At 39.3% G+C, this 18,413-nt stretch overlaps 2 protein-coding genes across 3 annotated transcripts; one reads left to right on the top strand and one right to left on the bottom strand.

Moving 5' to 3' along the window:
* The first annotated feature begins 7,118 nt into the window (after positions 1-7,118).
* LOC103966568 (ankyrin repeat-containing protein At5g02620) lies at positions 7,119-9,265 on the top strand. The gene is given in 7 exon segments (XM_048583807.1): positions 7,119-7,263; positions 7,265-7,332; positions 7,335-7,463; positions 7,546-7,961; positions 8,049-8,255; positions 8,257-9,091; positions 9,094-9,265. Coding segments are annotated over 7 exon segments (1,848 nt in total). The 5' UTR covers positions 7,119-7,159; the 3' UTR covers positions 9,183-9,265.
* Positions 9,266-9,346: 81 nt separating this feature from the next.
* Positions 9,347-13,492, bottom strand: LOC103966578 (protein FAR1-RELATED SEQUENCE 5). Of its 2 annotated transcripts, none has more exons than XM_009379761.3 (5): positions 13,287-13,492; positions 10,318-12,559; positions 9,953-9,982; positions 9,724-9,825; positions 9,347-9,639 (listed from the first exon to the last, which is right to left on the bottom strand). In XM_009379761.3, exons 2-5 carry the CDS (start codon positions 12,439-12,441, stop codon positions 9,577-9,579), a joined length of 2,319 nt encoding a protein of 772 aa, XP_009378036.2. In that variant the 5' UTR covers positions 12,442-12,559; positions 13,287-13,492; the 3' UTR covers positions 9,347-9,576. The 2 variants fall into 2 exon arrangements, with proteins under 2 accessions (XP_009378036.2, XP_009378028.2); XM_009379753.3 differs by having other exon boundaries at positions 9,953-10,060; positions 13,287-13,491.
* Between the last annotated feature and the right edge of the window lie 4,921 nt (positions 13,493-18,413).

Here is an 18,413-nt window from a genome sequence, read left to right as displayed (position 1 = left end):
TGATAAGCTGAGAGTAAAATATCTCTTATCGTTGTATCAAAAACAAAAGATAACTTGGAAAACCCTACAATTGGTTTCTTCATCATATGTATGAGGTTATGAGTTTCAAAGAAATGTAATTGCATACTTGTAAGTTATATATATAAAGTAAATTTAAGTATTTTTGTAATGTGAAATTAAAATCTAAGACGTTTGAGCTTTACAATTCATTGCATAATCGTACCTCTATCACTGTATCGATTGGGGGGTTAACGTGGGTCGACATAGATTTTGATCATTCCCGTAGAATTCTAGACCTAAAATTGCTTCATGACCACGGCACTTTTGTTTTGGTTGGTTGTTTGGTTTTGTTCTTTTTCTGTTTAAAGTATAAATAATATAAAGCGAAAGAAGCCCCCCCATATGATTGACTTAAACTGGTTCTGCTAAATATTAGGGAAAGCTATAGGAATTTTCCCAAAGGCAAGAAAAATTATTGTTGGAAAGATGCATGTTACTTTAAAAAAAAGAAGTTGGATGACCCATTTTCTCACTCTCCGTGTTGTTGCAAATTGCAATACAAAGCAGTCACTTCATAATTTCTCTCTCTTTTCTCACGTGCTAAAATTTGGAGTCGAATATGTCATGGTATTTTTCTTGTAGAAGCTTATAAATTGATTGAAGATAAGGAAACAGGAATAAAAATTAAACTACAATAAACAGGGTTAGAAATTGAGTGGAAAAGATTAATAAATTGCAATATCTAATAAATAGACTTATGAGCTCAAACATTACGCGGTTGCGTGGTCATTTTATTTAATTATTAAGTTCACACTGAATGAAACTCCAAAGGAAGTTTCTCCATTGACTTAACCATGGAGTCGGGTCCATTTGCAAGACCTTCTTCAAGTCTCCTTTTCTTTTTCTTGTTTTTTGTTGCACCCATTTGCTTTGCAATACTCCATCAATTGACTTGTAGTCGTCAAGAAAGAGATTACGTCTTGTTTTTGTTACAAAATGATAACTTTTGCAATTTCTTCAATGTAACGTATTATTTAATTATATGGAACATGAATGACTAAAATTGAGAATAGAAGGTTTAACAATTGTAAAAATCAAATCTAAAACAACAAAAAAATTTTATCCTACTAATTGGTGCCAGCTGCATGAATCCTACTACGCCACTACGCTCGATTTTGGGCCAAGTTTTCCATTAGCCCCTGTGCATGCAAATTTCCGCCGTCTTCTCCTTTACCGAAAATGCACCCACAAAATAATAACACATAAGATTAAGGCTAAAAGCCTCACGCATCCACGATGAATGGAGGGAGTGCTTTGGCTAAAGAATCTCCGATCAAGTTAGAATTTGAAAGAGAATGTGTTTATGAATTTGTGGGTAAAGAATGGCTTAGAATTTTAGTGGGAGAATAGGGCTATTTATAGGGGAGTGACCGGCCCTATTTGGAAAATAGGGGTTGGCCATATATGGTCAAATTGTGAGTGTAATTGCAAGATATTATGTAAAATAATATCTTGCAATTAACTTGGCAATTAAACCTAAATTGAATAGGAAAATTAGGAGTTACCTTTTGAATAAGGATTTGATGAGTGATGAGAGGGAATTGAATAAATAACATTTTGATCACCTTTGATTCTTCCTTGATTGAGCCGTTATTGTTTGTTGCATGCGCGTGGGAATTCTTGTGTGCCTTGAGGGTAATTTTGTCTTTTTATCCAAAAGTCCACGTGTTGCCTTTTTGCTCCACAAATGCACCCACACTTGTGGGCTGCTAGCAGGAAAGGGCATCAGGTGTAGAGATCTTCCTTTGCTTTAGGAAATGTAAGATTGTTTCCTATTTTGATGCAGATTCCCACATTAATTGGAAATTAGATCATTCTAGTAAAGGGAACTAAATCACTTCTAAAGTCTATTTAAGTCTACCTTAAGTAGATTAAATCAACTTCAGAGAGCAATTTATTCTACCCTACAAGAGAGAGAAAAGCTAGAAGATATTTGTTCCCCTTTCTCTAGCAATTTTTTTTCACTTGTCCGTGCAAATGACTGTCATTCGTTGCTTTCTTCATTTGCATGCTGCACCAAGGTAAGAAAAAAAATCAAATTTTCCTTGTCTTCGTAATTTTTTGGAGCCCTGGGGCTTGAAATTTGGCTCGTCGGGGGTCAAGGATGTGTGAAAAGGTGGCTTGGAAAGACCATGGCACTATTTGCTGTGGGTAACATGGTGTGGCGGCAGCTCGGCTTAGGTCGAGGGCTAGCGGCGCTAGCCTTGGGCTTGGAGTGTGGTTGGCTTGGGCCAGGGCTCTGGGGCGCTTGGGTCTGGCTCGTTGTGTCTAGGCCCATGTTGGAGAGAGGAAGGGAAGCTCGAGCCTCCTTCCTGAGCTAGCTTGTTGATGGTTGGGCTTCAACCCATAGGAGAAGTGAAAGAGTGAAAGAGGGAAGCGCGGGGGTGCTAACCCCCTTCCAATTGGATTAGGCTGAAAGAGTTTGGACCAGGCAGTAGGGCCTGATGCACTGACATTTTTTTCTTTTTAACGATTCTTTCTCTCGTCTTTGTAGAATTTCTTGGAGCATGTCTTCTTCAAGCCACAAGAGTAATGATGGTGTACCGCTGTTGTATCGTCAAGATGGGTCTTTAAGTAAAATGGGCTACTTTAAGGCTGCTTGCTTTAAAATTAGCTCCGATGACTCATTCAGAGATTTCCTTGAAACATATAGGAATGCCATTTCATCTAGGGTGTATATGAAGCATGTCAAGGAGGGTAGCAGCTATGAGCCATGTAATAGGCCTCGGAGAGCCATCAAGTTTCACCCTTACTACTACATGTTAGAATTTACTTTTCCTATGCCGCGTTTTTTCCAGGAAGTGCTTTGCTCCATGAAGCGTGCCCCTGCTCAATGTTCTCCAAATGTGGTCAGTGTGATAGTGGGATTCCTCAACCTAGCCAATTCTTTGACTTGGGTCTAACCATCAACGAATTCTAGTACTTCTTTGACAAAGGCCATATTGATGGAGTTAGGCACCTGCGATCCTGCTATAGGCTCTTCGATCATTCAAGCAAAGGAGATCATGATTGGGCCAAAGAGACTTTGGAGATAAGTGGAGAGTAGGAGTCTAATTCTTCCCTTGAGCTATAAGTTTCGACGATTTTTGTCACCGAAGTTAACTGCTTAGTTTTTAGGCTGCTTTGTGCTTTTGCTGAGTTGCTATCTAATTTGTTGTTTATCCTCCTTAGCTTATGTAGATTTGAAATTCGGCTCAACTCCCAAAACTTCTCTAGATATGAAGAAGGTGCATGTTGCTTTGGGTATCCCTGTTGACTACCGTGAATGGCACTGGCTACTTAGTCCTCTTCGCTAGGAGAAAGGTGGGATGTTTGCGAGAGAGGAGATAAAGTGAATCAAGGCAGAGGCATTAGCTCTTCTGATCGCCGTCATGGAGCTTGTTGTGAATGAAGGTGGAAAGAAGAGATTTTCCCCGCCTGCTCAAGAGATACCCCTTGAGAAAAAGCTAAAGACGTCTTCCATTGTTCGTGAGGGGTCTGCCTGTTGCCAATAGGCTTGTGATTTACTTGACTTCTTCCAAGGAGAAAAAAGATAGGGCTGCTAGATCCGAGCTAGTGATGTTTGCTATGCCAAAGGTGGCTAGTGCAATTGCTGATAGGATTGCTCAGCATAGATGTTCCGTCATGTCCCTAGTGCCGAAATTTATGCCAAGACGTTCGTTGAGAGCTAAGTCTGGTTATCTTCGGAGATGCTTGCTACTATGAAAAGTGATAAGGTGGATTCGCGGCTAAAGTGGCGCCAAGGCATGTTCTTTTACTACTAAGCTGGTTCGCCTGCTGAGAAAGAAAAGACTATTTGCATGGCAGTTATGAGAAATCCACCAAGCTTGTTTTTGGAGAGGCTGCTGAGATCTGTGCGCTTTTGAAGCCAGATATGCTCAAAGACATGGACGCATGTGCCAAGCTTGTTGATGGCGTTAAAGGGGTTATTTGCCCAAGTTCCTTTGCGAAGCATACGACCAAATGTAGAAAGACTGCTCTACTTGCTATGATGCAGAAAAGGTTAGACTTCTTCTTGATCAAGCGGTAGGATGAATACTCTTGGTGAAAACCAAAGAAAGCTTATTGAAATTCCAGATGGATTATGGAGGTAGGGTGTGGAACCAACATAAGTAGGTCATCTTTTACAGAGCCTCGCTTTGTAAAATAGTGGCAAATATCTTGCACATAAGAGCGTCGTTGTTCTAGTAAATGACCATTATGCTTCAGTAGTGCTTCAGGTGTCTTTTCGGGTCACCATTTCATTTGAAAGATGTGAAATGTGGCATGCTGAACTTGCATGGATGCTTTGCCTGCTCGATCTCATCTGTGAAAGATGACCTACTTATGTTGGTCATGTCCCGTTATAATGCTTTGTCAGTGACCTCGTTGCATTGGAAATCGCGTAATTGCTCAGTCATGTGCCTCTCTACTTTTTCCTGAATTTAACTTTGTTGGGGTAATGAAAACTCTCGGCTGCCACCGGTCGTAACTTACGGGTCTAAGTTGCTATTCCATGTGTTCGGCTCTTCTATGTCGCGGTTGCGGTGCATGTGGTATGTTCCTAACAGGCAAGCGAATTTCTCGCAGACTACCAGTTGAACTTGACCTAGATTTAGTGATTGCTTCTCTCCGTCCATCGTGCTGCCTACTCCGATGTGAGGTGGAGGAAGCTCTTGCGGGCCTAGCCATGAATGAACACTTTGCTTGGAAGGTTGCTCATGTTGATTATTAGAGTGTGACCCCAACCATGAATGTATGCTCATCCGTGGGCCTAACCGATAGTACAGACTCCTCTGCGCGCTAAGGCGAGAGTATACATTATCTTAAAGGCTTAGTTGAGAATGTACACTGCCTAGAACACTTAGTTCATGATTGGTCGAGTGGTTGCTTGCTAGGACGCTGCTGGAGAGGTTCGTCGCCTGCCCTTGTCTTACTTCGGGACATCTTGTTTGGGGCACATTGCATCTTGGTACGCTGCAAGAGCTGATTCACAAAGGCGCTTGTCAACTCTATGACTTGTCGAGACAAGTGTTGTTAGCCATTTGGGTTGAAAAAGCTTGGACGGTATATGTTTCCTTGAGTAGTGGAAGTGTAATGGACTCTGGGCATGAGATTTAAGTTGGGATATGTCAAATTTATAGAGAAATGGGGTGAAAATACTCTCGGTTTAATCGTCGGTCTAGAAATCTGAAGTGGGGACCGTTAAACCTCTCTTGGACAGGTTTGGGTTACTATAAGGGCCATGGGAGTGAGCCAGACCTTAGGTTGAACCTCGAAAGCGGGTTGGGTCACAAGCACAAGTCAAACTGTAGGCGTAGGCTGGATCGCTGAAGCGCATGGGTATTGGGCTCCCTTTGACGACGTCCTGGGCCTACTGGTCTTGGGTCGCTGCCTTAGCAGCTGCGGTTGCAGCTTAGGCCTACTTGCGCTGGGCCGTGCTAGGCTCTCTTGTGGCACGAGCCTGGGCTCGTTGCTGCAAGGTGGCATGGGCTTGAGCTTGCGGCTGCAAGGTGATGCTTTCACCGTGGGCTTGGGTCTCACTATGAGCTACCATAGTGGCTGCTACCGTGGTGGATGCTGTTGGCATAGTCACAGTGGTGCCCTGTGGGGTGGTGCAGCTCCACTCGTCATCACGTTGAGCGTCGTGGATCATCATGGTGGGGCTATGCGTTGATCTCCATCACTTTGTCTAAATCCTTGAACGTAGGAAGTTCCTATCGTTGTGGTTTCTGAATTTCTAGTCATTGTACTTTTCTTTTATGTTTATTCAAAAAACTTTATAAAAAATTCTAAGAATAAGAACATACGAAAAATCTACAAATGAACAAGAAATGGGAAACTTTGAATGCAAGAGTCTTGTTTCAGCGTGTGAATCAAGACTCTTAATGAAAACACCAATTTATGGATGCAAATTTCCGCCATCTTCTCATTTGACGAAAATGCACCTGCAAAATAATAACACCTAAGATTAAGGCTAAAAGCCTCACGCACCCACGATGAATTTGGGGGGGTGTGTTGGGGCTTTGGCTGAAGAATCTCTGATGCCAAAGTTAGAATTTGAAAGATAATGTGTTTAGAAGTTTGTGGGTTTGGAGTGACCGGCCCTATTTGGAAAATAGGGGTTGGCCATATATGGTCAAATTGTGAGTGTAATTGCAAAATATTATGTGGAATAATATCATACAATTAGTGACAATTAAACCTAAATTGAATAGGAAAATTTGGAATTACGTTTTAAATAAGGAATTGATGAGTAGTGATGAGAGGGATTTCAATAAATACCATTTTGATCACCTTTGACTCTTCCTTGATTGAGTCGTTATTGTCCGTTGCATGGGCGTGGGAATCCCGATGTCCTTCGAGGGTAATTTTGTCTTTTAACCCAAAAGTCCACGTGTTGCCTCCATAATTTTCCTGATTATTTTTGGCTTCACAGCCCCCAGTACTCCATGTCTTTTCTTCGAGTCTCTTTCTAAGTCTTCCTAGATCTTCATCTGCCCCTTTTGCCCTGAGCCTCAATCTCATAATCCTATCTTCCAATTAGAGCATATATAGGTCTTCCGTTCATATGAACAAATCACCTGATTTTCTCTCATCTTATCCTCAACTATGGCCATTCCTACTTTACAGATATCCTCGTTCTCAATCTTGTCATTTCTTGCATGCCCACATCTAACGAAGCATTCTCATATCCGCTTACACTTTTTTTGCACGTGTTGATGCTTGAGCGTCTATACAACATTGCTGGCCTATAAAAATTTTCCTTGAGCTTCAGATGCATATGTCGGTTGCAAAACACAACCGATGTGCCATTAGACGCTATGTAGAATTGAAGGTGGGAATGCGTTTGTAAGTATTATCATCTTTTCCAACACGAATTTTCTTTGAAGATACAAGGACAACTTAATGCAGGGACACAATTTATATCCTTTATCAATTTGTCAACGTTTACCAACTTTTGTGTGATCCCTCATGCCCCAGTAGCTGCAGTAAACTTTCGAAGCATCTTCCTTTTGTTGTCTTTTCTCTAGACCTAGTTGCTTTTAAGTACGTTGGGTACCTGCTACAATTCTCAAACAAAGAAAGAAAATTGGAGTTTGAATCTTACAAAGTTGCAATGAGTTTGTTCAAAAACAAAGAGCCAATGGAGGGAAACGACGCATTTATCACCACGTCTCAGATTCCGGATAACTTGAGAGGGTTGCAACTTACAACCTTGGAACTCAAAGGTCTATATGGCTTGTCGAACGGGGAACGCTCAAGCCTTAAAGCTTTTACTAGATGCCAATCCGGATTATCTAGTACGCTGAACACGAAAGACAAGAGTGCACTGTCCTTGGCCTTACTCAACGAGTCTGGGATGCTAGGGTTAGGGAAAGATCAAACATGTATCCATGTGGCTGTGTCTGGTGGACATATTGGTAAGTATCAAAATTCTCTCTTCGAATTTAATTTGTTTTTTGGTACAATTTCTTAACCGAGTTTACCTAATCTTTTATGCAGATGTTGTTAAAGAGTTGCTAAGAGTCTGTCCTGAGCTTGCTCGTGTGGTTGATGAGAATGGAAATTCGCCGTTGCACTATGCGTCTTGCAAAGGGCACAGGGAGATGACGGGGATGCTGCTGAGGATTGATCCGAAACTTGCGCAGGAGTACAATAACAACGGACACACGCCATTGCATTTGGCAGTAATAAACTACAAAGTTTCAGTCCTTCAAGCGTTTGTCTCTACGGCTAAACCGTCATTCCAATTTGTCACGAAATCTGGTGAGACGGTATTTCACTTAGCTGTGAGATACGGCCAACATGATGCTCTGATGTACTTGACTCATGTCTGCGATGACACCGAGTTCTTTGATTGTCGGGATCTTCATGGTAACACCATCTTGCATCTTGCAGTTTCTGAAGCACAACATAAGGTGAGATATCAATGTTCATCGAACAAAGTTAGTGAATTTTGATCAGAAATATATGATTTTAACTTCTTGATACTTCTTTTGCCGCAGATAGCAGAGTACCTAATCAACAAGAAAAGAACAGACGTCAATTATCAGAACTGTAAAGGGTTGACAGCACTTGACGTCCTCAACGAGGCCAAGAACAGTGTGGAAAACATGCGTCTTCGAGCTATGCTCATAAGCGCGGGAGGGGAAACAAGGATTGAGTTGTTATCTCATACACCGAGAGTAGAAACAGCCGGACCTCAACCAACAGGAAGTCCTCGAAAACATGCCAAAAAGAGCGCAATTTGTTAAAGAGCATGAACTTCATCTGTCCATTATAGATGAAGCACCTTCCCCTGCCTCCAAGACCCCATGTAGTTCATCACCACCAACTAGGAAGTCATCTAGTTTGCCATCACCCCAATCGAGCAAGTCATCGCCAAAACTGCCATCACCGCATTCCAGCAAGTCATCGCCTCAACATTCAGGTGGAGACGGATTGGATTATCAAACACAAAAGCCAGAGTTGTTCCCAACCATCGTGAGACAACACAAATACCCTAGCAAAAGGCACCAGTCGGAGTTTGATATTTTCTACAACCCCCGTAGGAGGCATCATAAGGTATATTCCGAGGCACTGCAAAATGCCCGCAACACTATAATACTCGTTGCCATTCTGATTGCAACAGTTACTTTTACTGCTGGTATCAACCCCCCTGGCGGAGTCTATCAGGAGGGACGGATGGAGGGAAAGTCAATAGCAGGCAAAACGAATGCTTATAAGGTCTTTGCAATAAGCAATTACGTTGCGCTGTTCACGTCACTCTCCATCGTGGTTGTTCTCGTCAGTATCATCCCCTATCGGAGAAAGCCATTGATAAGACTACTGTCGTTTGCCCACAAGGTCATGTGGGCAGCTGTGGCGTTCATGGCAACAGCTTTTGTTGCAGCAACATGGGTGATCATGCCGCATAGCCAGAAAATAGAAATGGTGCTTGTAGTTCTACTGGCTGTAAGCATTGGTACGCTTGGAACAGTTTTTATTGGTGTCGTTGTCAAGCTCGTTGATCACCGGCTGCGAAAATCGAAATGGCGAAAAGATAGAAGAGAAGAGGGGTGGATATTGAGGACCCTGAAACGGGAAGCCACAACTCAGATGTTGAGAGCACCTACAATAATGGATATCACTCATACTGAATGTTTTCACCTCCACACCTTCAAAGAATTGATATGAACATCTAGTTTTCGTTATCATATATTCTAACCTACAGTAATCTTGACGTCGTGTCTAGCTCCGCAAGCTTGTACAATGTTGTATCCGAATTTGTTCCAAGTACATTCTCACCCAAACACTAGAAACATAGGAAAATTCAAGCCAATATATCCATTAATACAACTTAAAAGAGTAAAAGAGCATGAACTAAAAAACATACGCAACTTCTACTGCTCCAATTTTCAGTATATGCGGCACAAAATCTCTAGATACGACATGTTACTCTTTCACATTATGCACAAAACTATGGTTGATATCCCAAGCAGCTGTACATACAAAATCCATGAAACCCGTCAACTATTGGCATTCATTACGTGCTCAATTTCCTGACTCTTTGCCTCCATTACTTTGTGAACAGTGATTATGATGCCTCGAAGGTTCCTACAAAATATTTCAACAGAAGTTTTAATGTAACAAAAATTTTGATCAAACGACATTCAACATTTCTATACCGATACCAGTTACCTGACATAGTTGAGTGAAATGCATGTTATTGAGGAAACTTGGAGTTGCGCCAAAAGTTTTACTTGAATATGACACTTGGTTTCCATTATCAACATACGACCCCTATCAATAGCACATGAGAATGTTTTTGTAAGGAATTAAGACATCGGATTTTTGTACAATGATGAAGGAATAAAACTGAAAAAAAATTAAGGTAAATAATATTCCATAATTCTTCCATTTAAGTTACCTGACGATGTTGAGTGAAAGGCAGAGTACCCTGCAAATTGACAGTTGCACTTGCATCAAATCTATGACTTGGTAATGATACTTGGGTTCTAGCTCCAACAGAGGATCCCTACATATTAAATATGCAGATGACATGAAAAGAAAAAAATGAAGACATAAGTATAAAAATGTAAAAGAAGTACATTATTCCCACGTGAGCCAATATTTATGCTTACTAAGAATATCGTACTTTAGTTACTTCAAACATTGGAAATTCATGTCCAATAACCAGTTTCTCTTTTAAATTGTCACAAAAAGGAAGGAAGCATAAGCAAACAAAATAATTGTAATTAGTTTAATCTATTCAATAAATTTCAGAACAAGTACCTCTAACAGCCAATGTCTTGCTGCATATTGTGTGCCTTTGGTTGGTGGTATATGCTTCTGAGTTTCCGCAGGTTCTGTCAGTCTACTACATGGGCATTTCGCTGTATACTTTCTTTTAACTCCACGTTCTTTTGTTATTTCACAATCGTTGTGCTTTACCATTTTCACCTGCTTAGTTCCACCACTTTCTCCAACTAAAGCTTCGCCTTCTGAATTTTTATGAACAGGTACATTATCTAGGCCAAGATTTTTCTTCATTTCCTCTAAACTTTTAAGCAACTGAACTGACCAATCGTGTGCACATGCAGTTAACCTCTCATCTTCTGCTGCAAGGGATGCTATCTCACGAAAATTATGGCACAAATGGCTATAACGCTTCCCAGGAGACTCCCTTGGATTGTTGCTAGTTTCAATTCCATGGTAACTAGTGAGGCTCCTATCCCTTGCACCTCTTGTCCAGCGCTTCAATATGTAATCAGGTGGGATTGTTTTCACATTCTTCTTATCTAGCACTTTCAATGCATGAGAACATAAAATCCCAACAAAAGTGAACTTCTTGCAACTACAATTAACTGCTTGTGTTGAACCATCATATTTAACCAAATGCTCATGAGATCTATAAGATACTTTGTATTCACTTGTCGTCCCAGACTTACCAATTTTATAGACACTGCAATTAAGAATTCCCATGTACTCTTTTTCAAAGAGTCTAAAAACTTCTGGGGTATAAACCTCCACAGCACGCTCTAACATCTCCACATTAATCACTGGTGAAGGTACGGTCTGCATCATCTTGAAATCAGCTTGTAATTCCTTATCTCGTCGATCTGCCAAAATATTCTCAAAATGTTCAAAGAAGCACAAGAGATCATGACTTGGCATCAAGTGTTTTTTCAACACATTGCTGATACTTTCCTTGTGTTGTATACTCATCAAGTCTGCAGTGAAAGTGTGTCGTTCATACACCAATGCCCATTTTTCCCTCACTTCATATATTTCTTTTAACCAATTATCCTCCTTGAGATCATAATTTTCAAGCATATCATTCCATGCAGAAAGCCATGCATCTTTATCTTCATATTCATATACACACTTGCTAAGATCACAAGCAAATTGCTTTGATGCATGAAACACGTGGCTTAAATTCTTGGCAGCTTTCTGGTAAATATGCCAAGCACATAACCGATGGTTAGCTTCAGGAAAAACTTCTAATATTGCCTCTGCCATTGCAGCAGATTGGTCTGTAAGTATGGTCTTCGGTTGCTTCCCAGACATTGCTGCAAGAAAAGTCTCAAACAGCCACTTAAAAGAGTCTCTGCTATCATCATATAGTAAAGCTGCACCAAAACCTACAATTTGTTTATGATGATTAACCCCAATCAATGGTGCAAATGGCCTACCATATTCGTTTATCTGATAAGTGGTATCAAAACAAACAACATCACCAAAGGCTTTATAATCACAAACTGAACGTGCATCTGCCCAAAATACATTTGTGATCCTATCATCCTCATCAAGCTGCACTGAATAAAAACAAGATGAGTTATCTTCACGCATATTTTGAAAGTATTGCAATATGGCCCCAGCATCTCCCTTTTCCATTTTTAACTTCCGCTTTCTCTGTAGGTAATTTCGATAATCGTTATCCCCGGAACCAAAATTCTCTTGCCCCTCAACTTCTCTACTCACTAGTTCCACTGTTTCTTTTATTGGTGACCTTGATTTTTCCCCGTCAGCAACATGTCCCTTTTGAGCTCTAGATAAACAACGATTAACCTTTAGCATGTGTTTCATGGGTGCTTTAATCAAATCATGATTATGACTTGCATTAAACGATATAATCTTAAACTTTCCAGTTTTCATGAGTAAACAAACCATATGCGCTTCACAGCCAACCCTTGAACTTGGTAAAGAATAAGTTATACTCTCACACCGTTTATTATCCTTTCTCCGGTGACCTTGTTTTGAACAAACATAAGTTACCCTTGATACAAGACCCATCTTATTAGTCTTTCTATGATGCTTCCTCACATCAAAACCGTGTTTTGCACCATACTTGACATAAGCTACATATGCACTATCATGAGAACTGAACTCAATTCCAAGTTTGAGATCTTCAGTCATCTCTTCAACTTTATCTGGATCATTAGATCTCAAAGAAGATCCAGTTACCTTGCAAATCCACTTCTTCGCCACTTAACGACTCGCTACTTAACCTTGTGCAGTCATTTTTCTCCATAACCTAAATGTTAATTAATTAGAACGATATCAACCAACAGAAATTCTCCATACACAATAATACTCTGACTATGTCAAATTTCGATACGAATACTTCAATGTTAATCAAAATCCAGCTTCTAGTGAATTCAATTCAGGCCTTTCCATTAAGCGAATTAACAGCAATGCAGAACCAAGTAAATAAATAAATAAAACACCAGATACAGAACCACCCAAAGATTTAGAGCTTGTTTGGAAATGTTTTTTAAATAACTGAAAACACTTTTGCTGAAAATGTTTTTGAAACCAATCCTTAATAAAAATTCAAGTAAATCCTAGAAAAGCATTTTAAGTGCTTTCAGCAAGAAACACATATCTAGTACTTATTCCAAAAAGCACTTACAATGCTTTTAAACCCTAAATCAATTCCACCGAAAGCAGTTTCAGTCATTTTAAAATGATTTTCAAACAAGCCCTTAAACACTTACTATATTATCAAAAATCACACATTACAGTGAAATGCATAGTTGGTAGTAATAAAATTAATCTAAAAATGAAATAAAGCTTGAATCTTTACATATATATAGAATTGTGGGTGTTATAATTTACAGTAAAACAAAGTAAAATTAATCTAAAAAATGAAAGAACGAGCTCAACTTGTTCATACCCCAATTTCCAATTGCGTTCGCCCCCACAAACTTCACCCACAGAAATCCAATGAAGGTTGTAGAAAAATGATTCGATAAAATTACCTTCAAAAACGACGAGTCGGCTATGGGTGATGCAATTGCAATGAAGTCGTTGCGGTCGCCGGTCGTCGGTTTCCGATCTCCGTCCGTCGGAAACGCAGGGGCGGGAGTTGCTGTGTTTGGGGCTGACTCACCTACAGGCTACAGGTACGAAAGGAGCGAAGCGAGCCTACTGAGTTTCTGATTTTTTTTTTTTCATTTTTTCAGGCGTTGAGATGAAAAATGAAAACCGAAAATAAAAAGAAGACACGTGTCGTAGAATATGGAAATTAAGACAGGTGTTAGGATATGAGTTGTTGATTACTAAAGCATTGTCTATATACAGCCACAGCTGATTATATTTTTACTTGATACTGCATAATTCTTTTTTGGACTTTTTTTATAAGCATAGTTAGTAAATTTTGTGTATAATGTGCGTATTATACACGTACTTATGTATTTTTTTAAATTTTTTTGGTTTTTCTGACATGTCTTAGTTGTTTGTTAAGGTTCACGTCTTTTTAAAATACGATACACGTACTTACATATTCTAATATAAATTATTTGGACACAATTTTAATAATAACATCAAATTTATTCTACACGCATCTTGGCATATTACTGAAAAAATAAAAATAATCAATATTAAAATTTTCAAAATAAAATATATTTTTGCAAATATTCTGAATTATACATGTATGTATTTTTCACATACTATATCATTTTTGCATTTTACTAACTATAGATAGAGGTGAAAACAAATTAAAATAATTTTTAATTTTTAGTTTTCATTTTGTGGATTTCTTTTAAATCTCTTTCCACTATCCTCCTCCACCATTCAACATCTCTCATTTCTCTCATGGGTTTCCCCTTCATACCTAACACAAAATAAACAATAAATTAAAAACAGATGGGAAACTAATTGTAAAAGTGGGTGAGAGAGGACGGATGATAGATAGAGAAGAGCTCAAGTGTATTAGAATTGTATTTTCACCCCCTAGCTTTGTACCTTTATTTATTGATGGAGGATCTATCCTCCATGAGGCTACTTGTGACAACCTGTCCTTAATTCTATGATTTTATAAATTTTAAAAGTGTGAATTTACAAAAATACCCCTAGAGGTAAGGATTTTGACTTCTATTGACCATTGTTTAAAGAGACGTATGAATCATTCTTTTAGTGTACTTGCATAGTACTCATTGCTACGAACTTGTTGGCTCGAGCGAAATCGAATTCGGGACTATGAAGGAGAGTTAAAAGTCTTATCCTTCCTTATCTCTATCAAGTTCAAACTGTGAGCACCGAACCCAAACATGGAGCTTGCACTGCACAATGGCCATTGCCATTATTCATCATCTTCTCCAACAAGTTCTCGTTGATTCCGACCAAGGTAGGCCTCAGGAACACTTTATTTCCCTTCCTTTTCGACTGTTTGTGGAAGATCTTAAGGTTTTAAAGTTGTTTCGGTAGGGTTCGGTGACTAAAATGACAAAATGAAGTTTTTCCAAATTTCTGGAAAATCTGACTATGGCCATCAGGCCACTTTTAGGCCGTTCCCCTGGTCAACTCAGACCACGATTGGACCTCAAATTGGTATAAACCTCTTCCCCACATTCCTAGCTTCTAGTTGGCTATTGACCATTGTTTAAAGAGACGTATGAATCATTCTTTTAGTGTACTTGCATAGTACTCATTGCTACGAACTTGTTGGCTCGAGCGAAATCGAATTCGGGACTATGAAGGAGATTTAAAAGTCTTATCCTTCCTTATCTCTATCAAGTTCAAACTGTGAGCACCGAACCCAAACATGGAGCTTGCACTGCACAATGGCCATTGCCATTATTCATCATCTTCTCCAACAAGTTCTCGTTGATTCCGACCAAGGTAGGCCTCAGGAACACTCTATTTCCCTTCCTTTTCGATGTTTGTGGAAGATCTTAAGGTTTTTAAACTTGTTTCGGTAAGTTTTTCCAAATTTCTGGAAAATCTGATCGTGGCCATCAGGCCACTTTTAGGCCGTTCCCCTGGTCAACTCAGACCACGATTGGACCTCAAATTGGTATAAACCTCTTCCCCACATTCCTAGCTTCTAGTTGGCTTTTGAATCACTGCATTTGGTTGAGATTTGAGCACATTTTGAGATCTGAAAGTTAGCCTAAAAACCTACAAAAAATCTAAGATTCATGATGAACGCACATGTGGTGTGCGTGGTGGTGGCATGTGAGGCACGTGTGGTGCCGACACGTGCAGCGCGTGGCTGTCTATGTAGCCACCTTGTGGTGGCACGTGGAGAAACCCGAGGTCCCTCCTTAGGTTCCTCGACATGCCAAACCCAAATCCGCCCTTCGTTTTCCGAAATTAAGACAAGCGTTAGGATGTGAGTTGTTGATTACTAAAGCATTGTCTATATACAGCCACAGCTGATTATAATTTTCCTTGATACTGCATAATTGTTTTTTGGACTTTTTTATAAGCATAGTTAGTAAATTTTGTGTATAATGTGCATATTATACACGTACTTATGTATTTTTTTAAACTTTTTTTGTTGTTTTGACATGTCTTAGTGGCTTGTTAAGGTCCACGTCTTTTTAAAATACGATACACGTACCTACATACTTTAATATAAATTATTTGGACACAATTTTAATAATAACATGAAATTTATTCTACACGTATCTTAACATATTACTGAAAAAATAAAATAAATCAATATTAAAATTTTGAAAATAAAATATATTTTTGCAAATATTCTAAAGTATACATGTATGTATTTTTCACATACTATATCATTTCTGCATTTTACTAACTATAGATAGAGGTGAAAACAAATTAAATTAATTTTTATAGTTTTCATTTTGTGGATTTCTTTTAAATCTCTTTCCACTATCCTCCTCCACCATTCAACATCTCTCATTTCTCTCATGGGTTTCCCCTTCATACCTAACACAAAAATAAACAATAAATAAAAAATGGTTGGGAAACTAATTATAAAAGTGGGTGAGAAAGGACGGATGACAGATAGAGAAGAGCTCAAGTGTATTAGAATTGTACTTTCACCCCCTAGCTTTGTACCTTTATTTATTCTAATAATGATGGATTTTCGTGCCTTACAGCATCCCCAATGGGGGATCTATCCTCCATGAGGCTACTTGTGACAACCCGTCCTTAATTCTACGTTTTTATAAATTTTAAAAGTGTGAATTTACAAAAATGCCCCTACAGGCAAGGATTTTGACTTCTGTTGACCATTGTTTTAGTGTACTTGCGTACTACTCATCGCTACGAACTCGTTGGTGCAAGTGGAATCGAATTCGGGGCTATGAAGGAGATTTTAAAAATTTACAAAGTTGAAGGGCATTTTGGTAAAATCACAATTCCAGATATTTGACCCTTTGTTATTTATTATTTTCAAATAAAAATGTTTGTTTTGTGGGTCCCACACCCACTCCTCTCCCTCATCCCGTGTCTTTCATTCTTTACCTCATTTTTGGGCAAAGTCTGTATCTCTTTCTTCTAATACTCTCATCCCTCACCTTTTAATCATTTTGAACTCTCTACCCTCTCTGTACAGCCCATGCCGAGGACCAAACAACCACCATATCATCACTCCATCATCTCTGGCGAGATGGCCACTATCACAGCCATGCTCGAGGACACTCTCTTCTCCTCTCTTTCATCTTCGTTTCCTACTTTATCTCTCTAAAACTGTCTCACCTCAAACTCTCTCTACACTCCCTGTGCACAGTGTTAACCACCACTACTCGACCATTCCGGCGAGTTAGACCATTAGACCACCACCGCGTCTTATCTTTCCTTATCTCAATCAAGTTCAAATTGTGAACACCGAACCCAAACATGGAGCTTGCACTGCACAGTGGCCATTGCCACCATTCATCATCTTCTCCGACTGATTTCTCGTTGATTCTGACCAAGGTAAGCCTCAGGAACACTCTTTTTCCCTTCCTTTTCAATATTTGTGGAAGATCTTAGAGTTTTAAACTTGTTTTGGTAGGGTTCGATGACTGAAATAACGAAATGAAGTTTTTCCAGATTTCTGGAAGATCTGACCGTGGCCATCAAGCCACTTTTAGGCCGTTCCCCCGGTCAACTTCGACCATGATTGGACCTTAAACTGGTATAAACCTCTTTCCCACATTCCTAGCTAGCTTCTAGTTGACTTTTGAATCACTGCATTTGGTTGAGATTTGAGCACGTTTTGAGCTCTGAAAGTTAGCCTAAAAACTTACAAAAAATATGGGATTCACGATGAAAGCACGTGTGGCGGTGCGTGCAGAAACCCGAGGTCCTTCCTTAGGTTTCTCGACGTGCCAAGCCTGAATCCACCCTTCGTTTTCCGAAATTCGATGGTTTTTAAATAGTTCTTTTATTAGCTGTACTTTGTACGAAAACACGTTTGTACATTAGTACGTTACGTATTTATATACATGGTTTCGTTTTTAGGCGAAGCACATCACAAGGACTCTCAATACTACGAGGCGGGTTCGACTCGACGACATGAATTGTGAATGGGTTTTTCTTTGATATATATATATATATATGTTTAGTTTCTATATATACATTTAATAATGAATTTTCTATATGAATGCCGTAGTTAAATTAATATTTATTGGAAATGACGTAACGAAAAGAATTAGGAAATCATTATGAATATTACGGGATGCCATAATTATATTTACGGCTGTGAATGATATTATGTTGACTAGAATTATCAAATCATAGTGGCATGACTATATTTATGTTATATACTTATTGTTTGCTGCATCGGTGTTAAAACTTGCCCGGGCCAGAGCCAGTCTTTCACATGTATGTGCACATCGCACCGTACGCTCACTTTGTATCCATTGTACGTGCCAGTCCTATCCTAGATTGCTATAGGCAATTAGGACTTGTATGTGCTACGCATAACGCTAGTCTTCATGTGATTGTAGTACTAGAGTGTATATCATTGTTACGCCCAGTCTTATTCATGTCAGAATATCTCTTTGCATGAACTCGTGTGTCAGCATGTGTCGATAAACACTTGTTATGATATGTTTGCTTAAGCGAGATTATGTGATTACAGACGTCGTGTGCTTACTTACGAAATATTGTGCCTATTGAATTCTTGAGATTTTGCAGGCTATGGTAAG

The sequence above is a fragment of a genome, unplaced genomic scaffold (genome assembly GCF_019419815.1).
Source record: "Pyrus x bretschneideri cultivar Hongxiangsu unplaced genomic scaffold, Pyrus_bretschneideri_v1 Contig20, whole genome shotgun sequence".
NCBI classification, from domain to species: Eukaryota; Viridiplantae; Streptophyta; class Magnoliopsida; order Rosales; family Rosaceae; genus Pyrus; species Pyrus x bretschneideri.
This window is presented reverse-complemented; position numbering and strand designations above follow the sequence as displayed.

What these genes read in the sequence shown, in the direction of transcription:
- LOC103966578 (XM_009379753.3), bottom strand. Translation starts at nt 12,441, where the DNA reads ATGACTGAAGATCTCAAACTTGGAATTGAGTTCAGTTCTCATGATAGT. An exon ending in CTTTCACTCAACATCGTCAG is followed by an intron (nt 9,826 to 9,952) that starts GTAACTTAAATG and finishes TGCTATTGATAG; the next exon opens with GGGTCGTATGTTGATAATGG. An exon ending in ATTTCACTCAACTATGTCAG is followed by an intron (nt 9,640 to 9,723) that starts GTAACTGGTATC and finishes AATATTTTGTAG; the next exon opens with GAACCTTCGAGGCATCATAA.